Genomic DNA, 19,462 nt, shown 5'->3' on the forward strand with positions numbered 1-19,462 from the left:
ATACGCACGTGTCAATACTTCTATACCTATATATTTTATATATGACTACTAGGAACATATGTAAAAGGAAGCAACAGGATAACAGTAAACATTTGTAAAAAATAAATTGAAAGAAGAATACATTTAACATTCAAATTTCTTAATTTTTTTAATTTATTAGAATTTATCACGTAATCTAATAAATTAATAGGAGGTGATATTAAAGCATGTACAATAATAGACTAAAATATTATAATAAAAGAACAATTTTACATAACAAGTACACTGTATAGAAGGTAACTTTAGTTTGAATTGGATCAATAGGTACATGCAAATTATAATAATTTAGGAATGTATGAATGAACGCAGGTTTTCTTCTATACCAATTTTACATCTTTTGTTTAAAAGCAAAAAGTAATCAATATTATATTAAAAAAAAAGTATTTTCATGTTATTTATTAAAATAAAATGACTAAAACGAAAACATATTTTGCATATTGTCGTCTTTTTTTTTCAGTTTTTGTTATTATTTCTTTTTTTTTCATTCTAAATAAAATTACGACGTTGATTTAAATTTAAAGTCTTAATAATTTCTGCAATTTAATTCTACTTTCTTTATTTTGTTTTATGACTTTTTCAATCTTTAACGAAAAAAGCGATATATTAAAGTGATGTCTCAGCCTGACATCAAATTACCTTCTATTTAGAATAATGTTTTCATGAACATAAAAATACATATATTATATATATATATGTATGCATGTATAGAGGTACATTATATGTACATGAAATATTTCTTGTTAATATTCGTTAGTACTACTTTCAGCTTTTTTATGCTCTACAATATATACCAAATATTATAGCTACCTACATACATTTGTATATGTACATATTAAAAAATAAACATTATTAAAAATTCACGCAACAATGAATTTAATATGAGTTTTACTTAAACTTTAAAATCTAAAAATTCTCATAAATTGTTTTGGATTTTCTTTTTGTAGGGTAAACTATTCACACAATATTTACGATGTAAAATTCAATAAATTAAATTAATTTAAGATAAATATCAATGTTAAAAGTTTACCTTATTTACCTATTTTAATTCATGCAATATTGAAATTAAAATTCTATAAATTTGTTAATTAAGGAATATTGAATAAGTAGTAGTTAAAGAAGGTAGAACATTTTTTTTCTAAATAAAATTTTTCATTGAATGGTTTAAATGTTTATTTACTTGCAGTTTTTACATCTTGAATTTTTTATTAACTAAATTAATTATTTCTTTCTCAAAATTTACCAATGGTTTTTAAAGTAGCACTTTTCTTTTCAACTAGTAAGAATGCTACTTCTAAAAGCAATCTAGGCTATTAAATTATTTGAATTTCTTTCATTCACAATTATTTGAATTTCCTTCATTTCAAAAATTGCATAATGCTAATAAATGAAAGAGATGTTAACATAATGCTTGAATTTAGCGTTTAATTGAGTGAGTTAAGGAATATAATTATATTTTTTCATGGCACGAAATTCACCGTTAGTTTTTTACAATCATAGAAATTTGGAAAAGTTTGCAGTTTCTGAAATAAAAAGTGCCAAAAATTCAAATTTTACAAATTTAGTGAAACGATAATTTGTTAGGGGGTTCAGATTGAAAAAAATTTCTTCTAACGAAATAAATTACTAATCTAAAAGCTGCTTAAATTTTAAGCTTCTACAACCTGCCGTCTAGAGCAAAAATAATATCAAAAGTTTGGAAAAAACGGATTTTAGATAACGGTAAATTTTAGCAGCCGTTTTGTTTTTTTTGGAGATCAACTATGGCATGCCGTGGTAGAAGAAGGCAACCACTACTTTTTTGTGTTTGCAAAATTTGAAAAATGCTTGTGGTTTCGTTACAATAATAAATGGTTAAAAAATGGCATTTTTTGGTTTTGTGAGGCTAAATCTTCGAAATTATTATTCCACTTTTGTTTCAAGTTCTTGACACTACAAGCTACAAACTACAAATAAAAACAATTAAAATCATTTATTAAAAACGTCATTATAAAATAAGTTAGTTGATGTTTGGTAAGTAATTCTTCTGCCAGATTAATTATATAATAAAAATGCGCTATTAAATTTCAATGTTTTGAAAAGTATAAAATTTGAACTTATAAATTTTACTTCATTACGGTATATACAATATGTATAAGTGCATATTTGTATGGATTCACAAAAACAAAATGATATGAAAATCCCTATATGAGCTTAAATTAAAATTGAATGTATAATTATAATTAATGCATGCCGTTGTCAGTCTAAAAATCTTTCTCGTTCATCGGAAACTTTGCAGTCGAGATGTATAATTTTGAGCAAAATTAATTTGTTTCAAATCGTAAGATTGAAAAGATTTATATAATAAATTGCGAAAATAATTTTACAGGACTACGGCAAGAGTGAATCGTTTTATCAGAAAACAAATTTCTTCGAAAATATATTATGCCAATTTTTGTTTATCAATCATAAGTTCAACCTAGCATATTTTTATTTATTGGTAACTAAATAAAATTGAGTAAACTTAATGACACGAGATAAAATGAGAATGAGAATCAAACATTTACTTCTGAATAAAAGACAAAATAATCTTAATTTTACGAGTACCTCTACATAAATATTCAATTTATTATTGAACTTGCAAAAACATTTGTTTAACAACATTACAAATAATTCATGAAAACAAGAAGTTAACCCCGAACCCGTTCGAAATTTCTCACAATTTCATGGTAGAAACTGCATTTTAACAAAATTATGGATAACAAAATTTTATTGAGAATACCATTAATAACTACAAAAAAAATAAATACTAGCGCATGTCAGTTTAATAATTGCATAAATAAATAATAAGAAAAATGAAAATGATAATATACACTTAAAAATAACAATTTGTTATTACATACATTTCTTGTTATCCAAATTTAGGTCAATCCATAAACAAATACTTGAAATTCGAATTCATATACCAAAATTTTGGTTAGGTTTTTTCACATATTTCTTCATCCATTTCATTACGTATTTTTAATAAGATTTTATCAAATTAAAGAAATTGAACTTTTCTACGAATACATATATACATACATGAAAATATTCAGATAAAAATTGAGGTTTAAGATGCATCATAATAATTATAATTTCAAATTTGCAGTGTAATAATTTCTTATGACTAAAATTATATTACACAATCTTTGTTTTGGTGTAAATTTAGTCTAAGTTTAGTGTTTATAACCACCCTGTATTTTAAATTAGTAATATAATTTTATGACCTCAACATTTTCTCATAATACTTTTGACTACTATTACAAATATAATTTAATTTATATGCCATGTAATCTTTACTCATTATTTTATTATCTCTTATTAATAGTCAAGCAGTAAAAAAATGAAGATTGGTCGATAATGTTAATGTGCCATATCGCTGAAAAATGTCCGAAATTTTTAAAAGTTTTGTTCGATATTTCAATTGTTAAGGCATCAAACATTTGAGTTAAGATAAAGTTATCGATTAAGAGTCGAGAATTCAATTTTTGAATTCACTTATACTTCATAATTATTATTATACATTGTACCAAATAAACTGCTTTATCAACTAACATCATTTCCTTCAATAATTAAAAACATATAAATACTAAATCAAATCTTGTATATGTCAAATATATATACTTATATATACATATATTTTTTACAACATATACCATGCACAATTACTAGAATTTGTTAAATAAATTCATTAAATAAATATTTAAAGAAAATTTGTAGCTAAAAATTCTGAATTCAATTTTTGGATACTGCATTTTATTCTAAAACTCACTACTAATAATTCTTAATTTCCTTTAATATCATCTAACTATGAAATATTATTGGAGAAACTAAAAAGTTTGGACAGGAAAGAATAAAACTATAAAATGCGCTAATTTTTTTCTTGTTCTGAAGAACATAATTTAAAAAATAAAAACTAAGATAGCCCGTACTGAAATCATACAACACATAAATTTCAAATTACAGATGTATAATGGTAAATTCGGTCATGTTTATTAACTTAACTGTGTAAAGCATAAAAACATCATAACTACTTAGTTAGATTTTAAAATAAGTCGAGTTAACTCGATTTTGTGATAACGGAAAATTAAAAATATATTTGCACATATTTTATTAAATTTTTATAATAAAAAGCGAAAGTAAATTTTAAAAGTATAAAAGATAGGAAAAGGTGATATTTAAATTTGAAAATGATATATAAGTATTTGCGAAAAAAGCATGAAAATATTATTTAAAATAATAAATATAATTTTATAAAAGTGTGGGCAAAAATTGATTACTACCTTTTACAGTTGAATTCCAAAATTCTACAGTTATTTAGAATACATTGTATAATAAATTCCAAATTAAAAAAAATTAATTAAAAAGGTTAACAAAGTTTAAATTCAAGAGCTAACTGATGATGTTTTACTCATTCAGGATCATTTTGTCAGGATCATTTAAAAATAAATATTTGTCATGTTTTATTTAAGATAATTCCAAAACATATTTTATAAGTTTTACTTATTTCGTTTTTCGAGTTTACTTATTTGGTATGTTCGAGAAGCGTGAAAGTAAACTATTTTTAGAAAGATGTCCGTCCGTCGGCCTGTTTGTGCACGAGTGCATGCATCTCAAATTCGACTGAACCGGTTTTTGTAAAAACTTGTGTATGAGTTAACTTTGACTATGTCACAGATTGATTCATCTTTTGAGATATCTTTTAAGTCAGGTCGATTTTAATTTTCGGTTATTTTTAGAAAAGAATTCAACAGGGTAAGCTTAAAATTTTATATATAAGCTCCGTTTAAAAGTACAAGTTACCATTAACTATTGGAAATCATAGATGTTAGCAACTGCACTATAGGGCACTAAATTTTCATTTGTGCACATATAAAGAGAAATAAGAAACTGATTTTCTTGAAATTTAATATTTAAATTCAGTGCGTTAAAATAATCAACTCATAAATTTTTTTGAAACTCCACGGTTCGAAAACCGAAAGGGGCCGATTTCACATTTTTAACCATGTCTAAGGAACTAATTGGCAAAAAATTCGAATCCAGAAAATAAATATTAAATTTATTACATTTATGTAAAAATACATATTAATGTTTATACATACATATTACATTTATAACTCAATGGTAAGTCAAAATTAGAGATAACTTTACACGAAACTAATAGAACTGAAGACTTGAAATTTGAACTATTATTCGCCACATTGATTTCATATAGTGAGAGAGTATCAAAAGTATGTAAAACGCTTGACCTAATATTTTTCATAATTTTCACTATCATATCCTACTTCAATTTTATCATAATTCTTTTTTTTTCAATCGAATCATCAATAGGAATTTGGCCTTGTTACGGTTATTTATGTTATGATGCTATGCTTGACTAATTTTTGTATTCAATAAAGTTGGGTTTAACCCATGGTCTGTATTGTAGCACTTTTCCCTTCAACAAATGAAAATACTGCTAAATTATTTTCATTTATAAACGAAACTTTTTCTAGGATTGCATATATTTTGGAAGGACGATTTGCGCAGTCTTTGAAATAAAGCAAAAATTAATATTAAGAGGGGTTAACAAAAGCTCGTTTTTAAAGGTTAATTGCGTGAGTTCAGAAAAATAATTATACTTTTTAATGTCATTGAATTTACCGTGAGCTCCTTGCGTTAATTGAAATTTGAAAAAGCTTGCGGTTTCGGAAATATAAGGCCTCCAAAATTCAAATTTTTTAATGGTTATGGTCCCACTGCAATAAATAGTTAAAAAATGGCATTTTTTGGGTTTTGTGAGTTATAACTCCTTGAGGGGGGAGATAGGTAAAAATTTTCTTCTACGAAAATAAGTTTCTAGTAAATCTCTATGGACATATTAAATTTCAGCTTTCTATCTTCAAGGGTGTAAAAGTTTTGTAAACATGTTCACGAACGGCCAAACGGACGGACAGAGTTAAACTAACAACCACTTTTTTCAAAAATTTTTTGGAAAAGTGCTAAAAAGTACACGTTTCGTAAGCGAAATTTATAGTAAGTTTGTTCTTTACTTATAATAATAAGAGATTGAGACTTTTATTGGACTCATATTAAAATAATATACGTATTTTATACAATAAATAAATTCTATTGATGGTCAAGGTATATGATTTAGTAAAAGGTGCAGTGATAAATTTGTAAAAAGCCCAGAACGATTCACACAAATGGTTGGAAAAGAGAAAAGAATTTGTATGTAATTCACGAATTTTAATAAGTTTAATATCCTTTAATTTTAATTCAGAATCTAAATTTTTTGATCAATGATTTCAATTATACTTCTTAATTTTTTTTCCTTTAAGGTTAAGCGTACACAAGAGAAACTGACAAGTTTGCAAGACAACAAACTCGCCTTTTTTGGAAAATTTTCTTTCAAGTAATTTATTGTTCCGTACGTTAAATACATCATTAATTTGTAAATTTCAGTTACTTTTAGGACCAATTTTTATTACTCGACACATAGTCGTATGTGTAGATATATTTGACTCTATATTAATTTTTCCTTTTGAATGTTTTTAGTTTTCGTTCCCTATGTTCTCCCGTTTGCTTATGATTTGATCCAGGCTTAAAATAAGCAGAATAGATAAAGTTGCAAGCATTTCTTTTAAATTTTTTGTAAAATTAGTTTGTAATATTCTGGCATTGTTATAGTTGTCTTTATGGTATCTAGTATTTACTCATTTGTTGTTTTTAATAATACCGTTTCATCGAACATCAAAACCGCATTTTTATTGTATCATAAAAAATTTATACATATGTAAATTAGCAGATAAATATGTAAATACGTTATATGTAAGTACATATTGCATTTAATAATAATTTAAAGAATTTTCAGGACTAAAATAAATTTAATAAATAAAATATCAAATCAATTCAAGAAAGAAGAAAACGACGACACCGTAATTCTTCATAACTTGTTAGTAAATTGCTGCTTTTGTTTTCAAATTGTAATATTCAATATTTTTTATTTAGTTTATTCTTTTTCAAATATAGCTGATTTTGAAAAAAAATAGAAAACGCATTTAAAATCTGTCGCATTAAAATACAAAAATAATCATTTTTGACAACTCTGTATGTCATCACCTGTTTATCAGTTATAACAATATACGGAATAGAGTGTGTCTACTAATAAAAAAAATTATCGAAATTTTGCATAAAAAACAACAAAAATATATGTACATATCTCTCAAGAAAAATAAATTGCATTCATATAAAACCAGAAAAGACATAGTTGTTCATGTCAACTATCTGATACTCGTACAAAAAATCGATTTTAAATGCCGGAAATAAATGAAATACAGTTTCATACAAGCTCTTGGTTTTTAAAATATGTCTAGTACTATTTTATACATATTTATGTATGTATATGTTAGTTACCATATAAACAAGTACAATCTAAAAGAGTTTTACTGAAAATGATGGCCACACCACCAAATTTATTAATAGTTTCTGAGCTGTGAACAAAAAAAATTATGAGGCTGTATATAAGCTACCACAAGTAGTCGAGAAATTTCAACGACTTTTATCAAACACAACAGCCTTAACAACATATTTGATTGTGAAAATTTTAAAATATGCTCTGAATAATTTCTAAGATATGACCTAAGTATATATATATGATATATGTATATACTTAGGCGATTTTTGCTTTTATCCGAGTTGCACTTAAGCGCGTTCTACTTTTCAAATTTTGTCCACACTACCGAGTATTTCAGAAAGGAAACTTTTATAATTCCCCATATATATTCATATGTGGTACTTTAATAATAAATATTAACTAAAATTTTTTTTAAAAATAAATTATAAATGTAAAATCTTTATAATAATTAAGGTAAATTAGGGAGAATATTATGGTTTTACGTGGATTAAAAAGCGAACTCTAGTTCGTTGACATAAACACAATTTTGGAAATTGAATATGTACATACATATATTTTTTTGCTAAATCAAATGTACATATATATGTAATATTTTTGCACATGGAATTTATTTTTTAAATGTTAGTATATTTTACAAAAAGGCTAAGATCTCGATTTTATTAAAACTTCCATTGAAACTACTTAAAACACCACCCACATTAAATCATATCTACACACTTACCTACATATCTTTACGTGGTTCTTACAAGTTTCCATACTTACATTTACGCTTTTCCTAATTTTCATAGTTTCTCATTTTTTTATTCATTTACTTTTTCTCGTAGAAAAATATGCCCAAAAAAAAGCAATCTGTTGTTGAAGCTATGGATGAAATTGAAAGCCAAGTAAAACTGTTGTGTGATCAAGCAAACAACCAAATGAAAGTCCGGGAATACGAAAAAGCTCTAACCAGATATGACCAGGTGAGAATTTTTCAAACTATTACTTTAAAAGGTACTTTTGATTTTGGTAAATAACTTGGATAAAATTTACATGAATAAAAAATTTCCCTTTTATCAAAGTACGAAATGAATAAAAGCATAAGCAAGACAAGAAAAGCGTTTAAAATTTCCTATTTCTAATATGTAATTTGAATTTATGATTTTATTTTTATAATGAATATATAATGTACATACATACATACATGTAAGTATTTAGATTTCGTTTTGAGCCTGCATCTACATACATACATACGTAATACATATATAAAGTTTAATCAATAGAATTCGAAAAGCGCGTTTACCTGACTACCAATTAAAAAAAATATATTATTGAGGTGTAAAATTAATATTTAATCACACTTTTTAATCAAAATATAAAAATTATTATTTGGAATTAAAAAATGTCCAAAAAAGCAACCGATATACTTGGACCTGCAAAAGAGGATGAACTTTTCCAATCTTTTGTTAGGGTTGAGCTTAAGGAAGAAGAAGAAGAACAAGAAAAAAAAAAGAAAGCTGAAACCCGTTTCTCAAAATTAGCGGCTCCCAAGGTTGATGGTGAAACCAGTCCTCGGAAAAAAACAACCACAATTGTGGAAGCAGAAAAACCCAGAAGAGGGCGTAAAGCTAAAATTGATTCTGAAGCACTTAAAAAGCGACGACCTAAAGATAGCTTTAATGAAGTATATACTGACAAAGATAGAGCCGCTGCTGTTAGTGCTGGAAGTTTTGATATAAAACAAAGTTTAAAACTAAAACAGAAACAAGATCGTCATAGTGCTATGCTTATACCAGAAGAAGCTGATCCAAGTAGTTTGATTGCCTTGGGATTAAAAGAAATTAAAAGTGGAAATACAAAAAATGCTATACTTTCTTTTGGGAAGGTAAGGATTTTCTAGAGAAGTTCGTCAAACACCAAATAGCTATTTAATATAAATTTTAAAAGTAATTAGAAAATTTCGCCGGCTATAAATTTGCTCGAAACTTTAAAACCAGTTGACTTAATTTGTGTATGGAGAGAACAAAACTGCAAATGACATTAGAGATAATTGCAGAAGACACAAAACATGAAATATACATGTCTAGAAGAAAGTCAACAAACTTTACAATTACCTATTTTATATGTACATATGTACATACATATATTATTAAAAAAACTATTTAACAATGTGTTTTACTTTTTATCATCCAATTCTAGGCTTTGGATTTAAACCCAAATGATGCTAATGCTCTGGTAGCTAGAAGCAAATGTTACCTTCTCCTTGGTGAACCAGCTAAAGCACTAGAAGACGCTGAAACTGCACTCAGTGTAGACAAAACCAACATTCGAGCTATTTATCAAAAAGCTGAGGTATAAAACATTAAATAAGTATGTAATTTCAGAAAAGTCTCTTATTTCAGCACTAACAATAAAATTAAGTTTGAAAAATGAAATATTACGCCTGTAAATATGCGTGTATGTATATACCTACCCCTTATCTTCAAAACGCCTAAAAACGAAATTTTATATTTTACATAAATACATATGTACATACATGCATAATTAAAAAAATTAAGCATTTTAAATATTTCACATTTGTTTGGAACTTTTGTTCGAAAAGAATTTGTAGAAATTAATTTTTTTGAACTTAATGAAATATGTTATGTACATTTTTATACTTACTTATTGATTAAAAAATTAATAAAATATAAAAACTCATAAAAGACATACATTTTATAGGCACTTTATTATTTGGGACAATTTGAACAAAGTTTAATGTTTTTTCATTGCGGTTTAAGAGCTCGTCCAGAGCTTACAATTTTTCGTTTGGGTGTTCAAAAAACCCAAGAAGCAATTGAAAATACTATCGGTGTTGTTAAGAAAGGTGTGCTAACTAAATCGAAGCAGCAAAAGAAAAATTCAAATTCTACTAAACAAACACCGGTTGAAACACCAAAGTCGACAAAAACTACCGCCCGATCAAAAAAAAATGTTGATCACGAAAAACGTAATGCCAGAAAATTACTAGGAGAGTTATGTGTCGATAAAGAATATTTAGAAAACTTATTAAAGCATCCAGATCTAAAAAGAGCTGATACAAATACAGAAAGTATTTCCACATTTGCTCGGGAGGCTGTTGATTTTTTGAACAAGCGACAGGAATTTTGGCGCCAGCAAAGACCGTGCACAGCTATGGTCAATCACAGAAATACAAATCCGGAAAATATCCCGCCATGGTTCTAAATCAATTCGATTTGTATTGATGACTTCGAAGGGTTCTAAATGGTTCAATACAAATTTTATTTTTGTTTTGTTTCTAAGTAAACGTGTATTCGTACCATGTGATTAATATGCATTCATATAATAAGTATGTATACATATATGTATGTATATTCGCATACAGCTGATTCTCTTTTTACACGATAGAATGGTTCCCGAGAAATTCGTGTAAAAAAATCGTGTAAAAAAATAATAGATTGGTTCTATACCTCAAAAAACAAGTTAAAAATACACTAAATTATATGAAAAAAATTATTGTTGTAATTATTTTAACAATTTATTTTCGTTTTAATTCTTTAAATAAAATAAAATATAATACAATAAATAAAAATTTAAATTTTAAAAAAAAATATGTACATATTATATCAGAAGTTCATTGATAAAAAACTAAACACAAAGAGTACAAAGAGTACAACCATAACAAAAATTTAAACATTAAACAATTTTATTTCTTGTCACTGTCTGCTAATAAACGTATACGTCTGCGAAAAACTGCAAAATCACTGCCATCGCTGAAAACAGTTCAATTGTACATTTTTGTCGTTTAGTAATCATAATTATTCAAACAGTTGCTGTTACTTCTGGATCAATCAGAATACCAGGCTCATTTTAAGTAGAAAAAAATTTTTTTTTGCATTAGTGTTATTTCAAATTAAGTATGTCGTGTAAAAATAGAAATATTTTTTGGTGTTTACTCGGGTTATTTCAAATTCGTGTAAAAACGGAATTAGGTGTATAAATATATAGGTTCACATTAATGTAACTATGCAGTTCAAAATCAACACGATATAGCTGGGAGGATGGAAAACAAGAAAATGTTAAATTCACAAAATGGAAATCTCTCTATTAACTATTATCTCTATTAACTATTATTAAAAAACAGCTTAATAATCAAGTTTAATAATCAAGTAGAAAAATCTAAGATATTACAATTTTAAAAAATTAAACTTCGAGTTAGCTGTTGAAGATTTGTAATATTGCAAAAAGAGATTTTTAAGATTTAAAGTAGGATGTTAAGTGCATATCTGAATTATTGAGTTATGCACTTAAAACATTTGAGCTCAAATTTTTTTCAAAAAGTTCAATTCATATTACGAACACTTATAGGTATTTGGTGTTATTAAAATTATTTCACACAAATGTTTTAAATTTGTTTAAATTAATCAGTTTTGATCTTAAACATCTTTGAAGTAAAACAAAGAATAAAGGTCCGGTATCACTTTTATGTTGCTTTATTTATGAAAAGCATTAAGTACATGCATACATATTATACACATATTTTTACATAATAAGTCCTTTTGCCTCCGAATCTAACGTTATTATTTTTACCAGTCCTTCGATTTTCATCCATTAAGTCACAACTGAATTTTGTTTTTTATCCCTTCAATCAATTCAAGATCCTGATCAATTCAAAATTTCTAATATTAAAAATACATAAACCAAAAAAAAAATATTAATATTAAAAAGTTTGCGAAAACTAGTATTTCAAAAATAGAACTGAATGATCCGGAAACAAATAAAATACGAAGCACTTCTTTTAAATTAATGTGATTTTGAATATTATTTTCAAAATACAAAAAATATATCTACTTACATATTTGTTTTCTGGCAGAAGACGTGACGTAGTACATACATACATTCGGAAAATTATCGAAACACACATATACAAATGTATATATATGTATATATACATTGTCGGTGATTTATAAATTTTTTATAAAAATAAAATTTCAATCAAAAGCATGTACGTACTTATGTCCAATAACTATTCATATTGTACATGAAGTTAACAGAAGATTTCAAATTGGTAAGCCCATTGTCATTCTCTTATTTTCTCCAGATCTCCCAGTGTTAGGTGGGATTTTTATCCCAAACTCAACAAATCTTAATTAACCATATGGTAGCTCGGCACCGAATTAATCGAAATTAAACATTTTCCATGATTGCTTTATTGTTTCTTAATCTAAATAAGTTTGTGGTCATATATATGAACTATTGACTGCAATTTTTAATCCACATTTTTAATATATATTTATTTCATCAAAAGTATCCCAAAAACGAATTTAAAGAAGTGTGTAATACAAATTACTTAACGAATTAATGGTTTTATGCTAAATAAAAAAAAACTTAAATTAATATATTTAATTCAAGAATAATATGTATTGTGTTATTTGTTAAGACAACCCATAACAATTGTTTTGTTTTTTAACCTATAACAAATTAATTTTAACCTGATAAGTTAAGATAATATTAACCCATTTTAAAAATTATTGTGATAATGAAATTGGCAACAAAACTTTTTCAGAAATTTTTTCTTAATATATAGTATTTTTTAAAATATCATTATATATTTTTTACAAATAATTTTTGTTAAAATTTAATTAGATTGAAATGATTAAATAAGTAGTTAATAAAATATAATTTGAATATTAAATATGAAAAATCTACATCGTTATCAAAGGTTTTTTAAAATTTAGAATTTCATATATAATTATTTAACGTTGATATCTTCAGCATAACAAATTACTACTGATTGAAATTCTACAGAAAAATATATTTGTAAAAAATAAGTATAAAAATGCTATAGATTAAGGTAACATAATGTAGTATTTATAATTGAAAATTTTGTTTATAAACCTAAAGACTCATTTAATTCTATGAAAAATGATTAATGAATATAAGGAAAAATATCCCTTTGTATTTCCTATAAAAATATTAACAAATCATTTAAAATAGTTAATAAATTGATCATAATATAAAAACAAATAAAAAAACTAAAACTATGATGTTAAATTAATTCTGTAAAATTAATTCCATTAGTGGGAATATGTCAATTGGAATAAAACTTATAAAAATCATAATCTATCTAATCATCAATTTTCACATTCCATTTATGGCTTGTTTCACATTCGCTGTGGAAACTAACTTTAACGCATTAATAATTTGGTGTAGGTTCTCCTCAGAATATGGTTTTGATAATAAACTAGAAACAACTGGGATCGGTTCGGTTTTTGGAAGAATCAGTTTAATATCAACAATCAAACCCTAAAATTTAAAAAATACATATATGTAATGCAAAAATTAAATTTTATTTTCGTAAAATTTTAGTACCTTATCTACATCAATTTTTAGGATTATTTTATGTTCTTTATCAACCGATTTCATTACAATTTCTTTCTCGACGCTAAATCTAGGTGTTTTACCAATGCGCCAATCCCATGACTCAAAAAGGTTACGAATCTCTGTTATTCCAGGGAACCATTTTTCTGTTGGATTGATTAATTGAAATCCACGTTGATTCATAGCTTGTTCACGACCACCATCATGTAACTCAGTTGCGGATGTTCTTAAGAATTCGTATCCTATTGCTGACAACATTTGTGGTACATTAACAATTTTATTCACATCACATAAATTTTTAATTTTAGAACGAACGGAGGACGTTGCTTTTGAAATATAGTTAACCTAAATAAAAAGAAAGGAATAATGAAAAAAAAGAATGAATTATTATATAGAATTCCATATCAAATAACAAAAGTGAAAGCAGCGAGTATACGTAAGGTATTTCAATTATTTTGAAAATCAAATAAGTTTGTAGTTTTATCTTTATTCTAAAGTTTTTGCTGTAAAAACATCTAACAAAATGAAAACTCAAATTTTGGATACTTCCACTTAATACGAAGACTTAACTAGATCGAAAAAAAACTCATATAATATTCACAGATAAAAAATATGTTTATATTATATTAAAATAAAATTTGGAAAGCTTTTGCAAATGCGAATTCTTGGAAGATGAAGATATAACAAAATGAAGATATGACAAAAGCCAGATTTTGTTTTGTGATTAAAAAAATTTAAATTCGCTTGTAATTTATTTTTACGTATTTGTACTTGCTAATTTTAGACTTCAATATATTACGTCAAAAATTTTCAATTTGCAACATTGAAAAACAATTATGTACATATGTATATGTAAGCTTTGAAAATTGACGTTATTTGATATCGCTTTTGTTTCTATGTTCACTCGTTAAAATAAATTACACATAATGGTCCCACAACCAATCTTCTTTATAACATTATGATTAAAACTTGATAATGTATTTTACATAGATTAACGTGTTGTTTACCTTATCATTATAAAATTAATTAAAATAAATTATACTTGTTTACGGCACATTTAAACTTTAAATTATATAAAATAGAACAATATAGACTGCTTTTAAAAAACCTATACAAATATTTCTATTGAAAAAAAATATTTCCCCTATAATATCAATATTATAATTACAATTATGTAGCCTTTTAATATAACTTGCAAGAGCTGAGTAAAATTAATTTTATACATCTAGTATAAAAATCCTTTTTTATGAACCGCTTAGTATGAGCTAATTAGAAAAAACATGTATTAATTTTATTGAAATATTCCAAAATATTTTAATTACAAATTTATGTCATAAGAGTTTGAATATCTTAAATATCGCATATTATATGTATAAAAAGAATAAGAATATTAAATAAATCTGAAAAACATTGTATAATTTGTTCCTAAATTGTTCATTACAATCACACACATACTTTTAGATTTTTTTAGAACGTTAGCGTTCCTTGAATTAGAATGAAAACAAGACCAGTCAAAAATGCTTACTCAATTGCAGTTCCAGGATCTAACTTTAAATCCGTATAGGTAACTATTTATATAATATTTAATTATAAGGTATAAAATTTACACAATATTAATACGAGTTGATTTATTTTGTATTATTTTAGTCGTACTATTTTTAAATACATATGTATATGTATATGTGCATACATAATGATATGTGCATCTCAACGCAATAAAAATTTTAAAGAGACTAGTATTTATATATGATTATACACAGAAAATTCTGAGTTAAATCATATAGAAAAATTTAGTTTTCTAATGTCTATTTCGTTAAAGTAGTCACGCAGTACCCATAACTTTGAAATGGTTATGATTTTATGATTATGTAGGTACATGCTTAAATATATTAAGCTGTATACATACATAATGTGCACACTATATAAAATATCAAAAGAGAACTCGTCAAAATTTTTATAAAGAGGAAAATATATTAGTCTTTGAAAAAGAATCATTCGAAAACAGCGTGCTAAATTTAAATTTCTTAATTTTTAATATTATGCGAATACTCAGAGCGTACCGAAATTTTCAATTAAAATAAAAAAATTCAATATACAGAAAAATATTCACACGTATCTCGAAAACAAATATACACACACATATACTCATGTTGCTTAAAATAAAATTATAAAAAAAAAATAACTGGCAACTGATAAAATAGGAGGAAAAAATGTGCTGTGTGTATCAAAACAAAGTCGTTAAAGTTTTTTTTTGATAAACACAAATCTTTTGAAGAAAAAAATGAACTTTGAACTTTAGATAAGTATACTTCTGCCCAAATTCAAAATATTTATACTTATTATTACAAAAACAAAAATTGTTTAATTCTAAAATTGGTTTTTAACATATGTAGCTACCTATTTACGTACGTATATATGTATACATAATACATACTTGTAAAACTAGTCCGTAAATTAAACTACAAGATATAATAAATAGTATGTATGTATATATATGAAAATTATTTACCTCATCTTTCATCAGAGATTCATTTAAATGGAGTTTATTGGAATTTACTAAGAGCGTGCAGTGATGATACGCATTAGGTTGCCCCAATTTTGCCGCAGTTCCGGAAATCTATAAGAAAATTTTTTAAAGTAGTATAATGAAAGTTTAGAATTTTGTTCCAAAATAATGTAAATCATATAAATTAAAAAGACTCGATTGTTAATGATACAGAAACCTAAGTCTGTTAAAAAAGAACTAGGTAAAAATCAAATAGGTAATAAATTTTTAAATGTTTCAATTTTATGGGCATTATTGTCCAAATAGGCTCTGTGGTGTCGTTTTCTATTTGTTTTTTATTACCTTTTTGTCGTTTATTACAATGTCGTCTCTTTCATTGATATCGGTTTTAATTCCCCACTCGCGATAAATAGCTCTTGTCATAATTTTTAAATTGTATTTTCTATTGTATCTTTCCCTTGGTGTAAAGAACGTACAATTCAAATTGCCACGATCGTGAAATACTGCTCCCCCACCGCTATTTCTCCGTGCTAAAGGAATACCTTTTTTCATCAGATTCGTAACATTTGCTTCAATAAAAGGATTTTGATGACGGCCTATTACAACACACGGGTCGTTGGTCCATAGCATTAGAACATGATGATGTGAAAAATCAAAATTTTTGTAGAGCCAGTCTTCTAAGGCTAAATTTGTATATACATTATTCGACTGTGATATGAAAACAGATTTCTTTATTTCTGAATCCTCTACTTTTGTAGATTTTTTTTCGTTAAACAATCCAACTGTTGTACATATTTTTCTTGTTTCAAACGTTCTTCTTCTTGGAGACACATATAATAAAGTTATTGAACTCTGACATTTTCCTACATTAAACATCGTACACAGAGAATTTACACCAGGAATAAAGGCTTTCGTATTTTGAAACAACTTTGTTGCCATTTTTAACTTTTTAATGTGTTGATTTTAGGCACTAGATTATTATGATATTGTGATTATACCTAATTGATAATTACACTTCGAATATTCAAAATTTTTTCTTTGTCTTTTAACACTAATTTTAAATTTTCACGGAACAAAGAATTATTTTAGCGAGTTTAATGTCAAGGTACTAATGATTGCTTAAAAAATGTTTACAAAACTTGGGAGAAATTATATATAATTTTAAGTTTAATAGTTATTTTTGTCTATCGCTTTGTTTCGTTCACTTATATTTATTTTATTTATTTTGCAAATATATTTAGTAAATAATATTATATATGTAATTCACAGCTATATTAATTTAGAATTCTTTTGCCAATGTTTTTTTATAAAATAACTAAAACTTCACTAAAAATTCCTTTAGTTCATTTGTGTGTGTTGTTGAAACTGAAACCAAATAATTATGATGGGCAATTGTCTGATGTAACCACTTCCAGGTTTGATGAAGGCCACAGACTCTCAAACGCAGTCCAAGTGAATCTTTACTATAATTCTTGAACATACCTTCTTTCATCCAACACGTTAATTTAAAAGATCAACTTAATCAAAGTTCTACAAAATATTATCCACCAATTATTTTATAATTTGTACCAATTTTTTTTTCAAAATAAATTCGCAAAACTAATTTACTTTTTATAACTTCATAAAGATTATTCGGATGAACAATTAGTTATACACTCGATGAATGACAGCCGTTTACTAAATAAAAAGCTCAATAAAGCTTAATAGGTACTAAATTAAAGTTTTTCTAACCATAAAATCTATTCCAACTATATCATCGTTTTAAAAGCAATTAATTGAATTCTGAAATAAATAAAATGAAAATGACCTTCAGTATAATGATATTACACGTTACAAAATTACATTTTAGTTACAGTGGAAAAAAAAATTGATGTATTTCTTTGCTGCCAAGTACGAACAAAAAATGAGTGTATGCAGAAGGGCTGCCGCTTGTTTTATTCGTGGAGGAGTTTTTTCGAATAAAAAGGAGTACACACTTTGAAAGTCAGGTTAAAGGTCTGTCTGGTATTAGAAAGTTTTTAAAAACTTTATTAAAACTTTATACTTTATAAAACTCTATAAACGGCTGACAGAAACACAGATCCTAATGACCCTAAGAGAAAGTGACAGTTCACAGCTGAAGAATCTACACGTATACATGCGATATCTATGGAGGGCCCTTTTCAACATCATAAATCTTCCACAAGATCAACTTTTTTCAAATTTTTAATTAGAAAAAATTAAAACTCAATCTTTTTCTACTTTGAACATTAAAAAATTGATTTAAAAAAACCTTTGTTCATTTTTTAAAATGTTAATAAATGCTACATGAAAAAAAATAGTGAATACTATATTGATTGAAATGATATGCTTTTTAAAATAAAATAAGCTTTAACTAGCAATTTAGTAACTTTCCACTTTTATGCATCATTATTTCCTACAGCTCTTTTCATTGAGAATTACACTTACAGTTTGTACTGATCCAATTCCTAAATTTCGTCTTTATTGTAATAAAAAAACTCGTTTGATTGCTGCAGAGCTGTGTTGGACATAGAACACTATGCAAAATTTTTTTAATTTAGGAAATGATTTTTCGCCAAACCACTGAAATTCTTGAATTACAAGAATTTTTACCCAAAAAATTACTATGTCCGCTCTAGTATTATTTTTTCATCTAGTATTATTTTTTCACTAGTTTGGTTAACATGGTTCTATTCAATATCAATATTGTAAATAAAATCAAATATTTCTTAAGTTCAATTCAAGAAATTAATACAAAAGTACTTTATTGTTTATATTAGGAAATTTGAAAAGGGAGTACAAAAAATGAAAAAATAGATTAGTAGTACGAAGCACCTTTAAGATAGAAATACTCAAATCGGAGTATAATAGCAGCCATACTATGTAGTATTCGTTCATTGTTTAGCTGTTTGTGTTTTAAGCGATTAATTTGTTATATTTCCAAACGTAGAAGCAAAAACATCAACAATAATGGCTACCGGTCTTAAAATAAACAATTAGGTCACGAGGCATAACATAAGCAAAACTTAGGTTTCACATAAAATTTTGACTCTCGAAAGAGTTGTTACAAGACGATTTACGAATTATCTAATTACTTCTTTTGAGACCTAAGAGAAACTTTTATTAGTTATTGTTTACATTAATAG

General features: G+C 25.8%; 2 protein-coding genes across 3 annotated transcripts; one reads left to right on the forward strand and one right to left on the reverse strand.

Annotated features, from left to right (window-relative positions):
• Window positions 1-4,118: 4,118 nt before the first annotated feature.
• LOC129606391 (outer dynein arm-docking complex subunit 4) lies at window positions 4,119-11,560 on the forward strand. 2 transcript variants are annotated; one of them, XM_055516699.1, is made up of 4 exons: window positions 4,119-4,225; window positions 8,275-8,412; window positions 9,629-9,781; window positions 10,151-11,560. In XM_055516699.1, exons 2-4 carry the CDS (start codon window positions 8,281-8,283, stop codon window positions 10,652-10,654), a joined length of 789 nt encoding a protein of 262 aa, XP_055372674.1. In that variant the 5' UTR covers window positions 4,119-4,225; window positions 8,275-8,280; the 3' UTR covers window positions 10,655-11,560. The 2 variants fall into 2 exon arrangements, with proteins under 2 accessions (XP_055372674.1, XP_055372675.1); XM_055516700.1 differs by lacking the exon at window positions 4,119-4,225 and adding an exon at window positions 5,184-5,285.
• Window positions 11,561-12,690: 1,130 nt separating this feature from the next.
• On the reverse strand, window positions 12,691-17,623 carry LOC129606349 (lipoyltransferase 1, mitochondrial-like). The gene is made up of 4 exons (XM_055516635.1): window positions 16,659-17,623; window positions 16,320-16,427; window positions 13,802-14,155; window positions 12,691-13,735 (listed from the first exon to the last, which is right to left on the reverse strand). The coding sequence occupies exons 1-4, from the start codon at window positions 17,253-17,255 to the stop codon at window positions 13,571-13,573; spliced, it is 1,224 nt and encodes a 407-aa protein (XP_055372610.1). The 5' UTR covers window positions 17,256-17,623; the 3' UTR covers window positions 12,691-13,570.
• Between the last annotated feature and the right edge of the window lie 1,839 nt (window positions 17,624-19,462).

The sequence above is a fragment of the Condylostylus longicornis genome, unplaced genomic scaffold (genome assembly GCF_029603195.1).
Source record: "Condylostylus longicornis isolate FDR11 unplaced genomic scaffold, ASM2960319v2 ptg000018l, whole genome shotgun sequence".
Lineage (NCBI taxonomy): Eukaryota > Metazoa > Arthropoda > Insecta > Diptera > Dolichopodidae > Condylostylus > Condylostylus longicornis.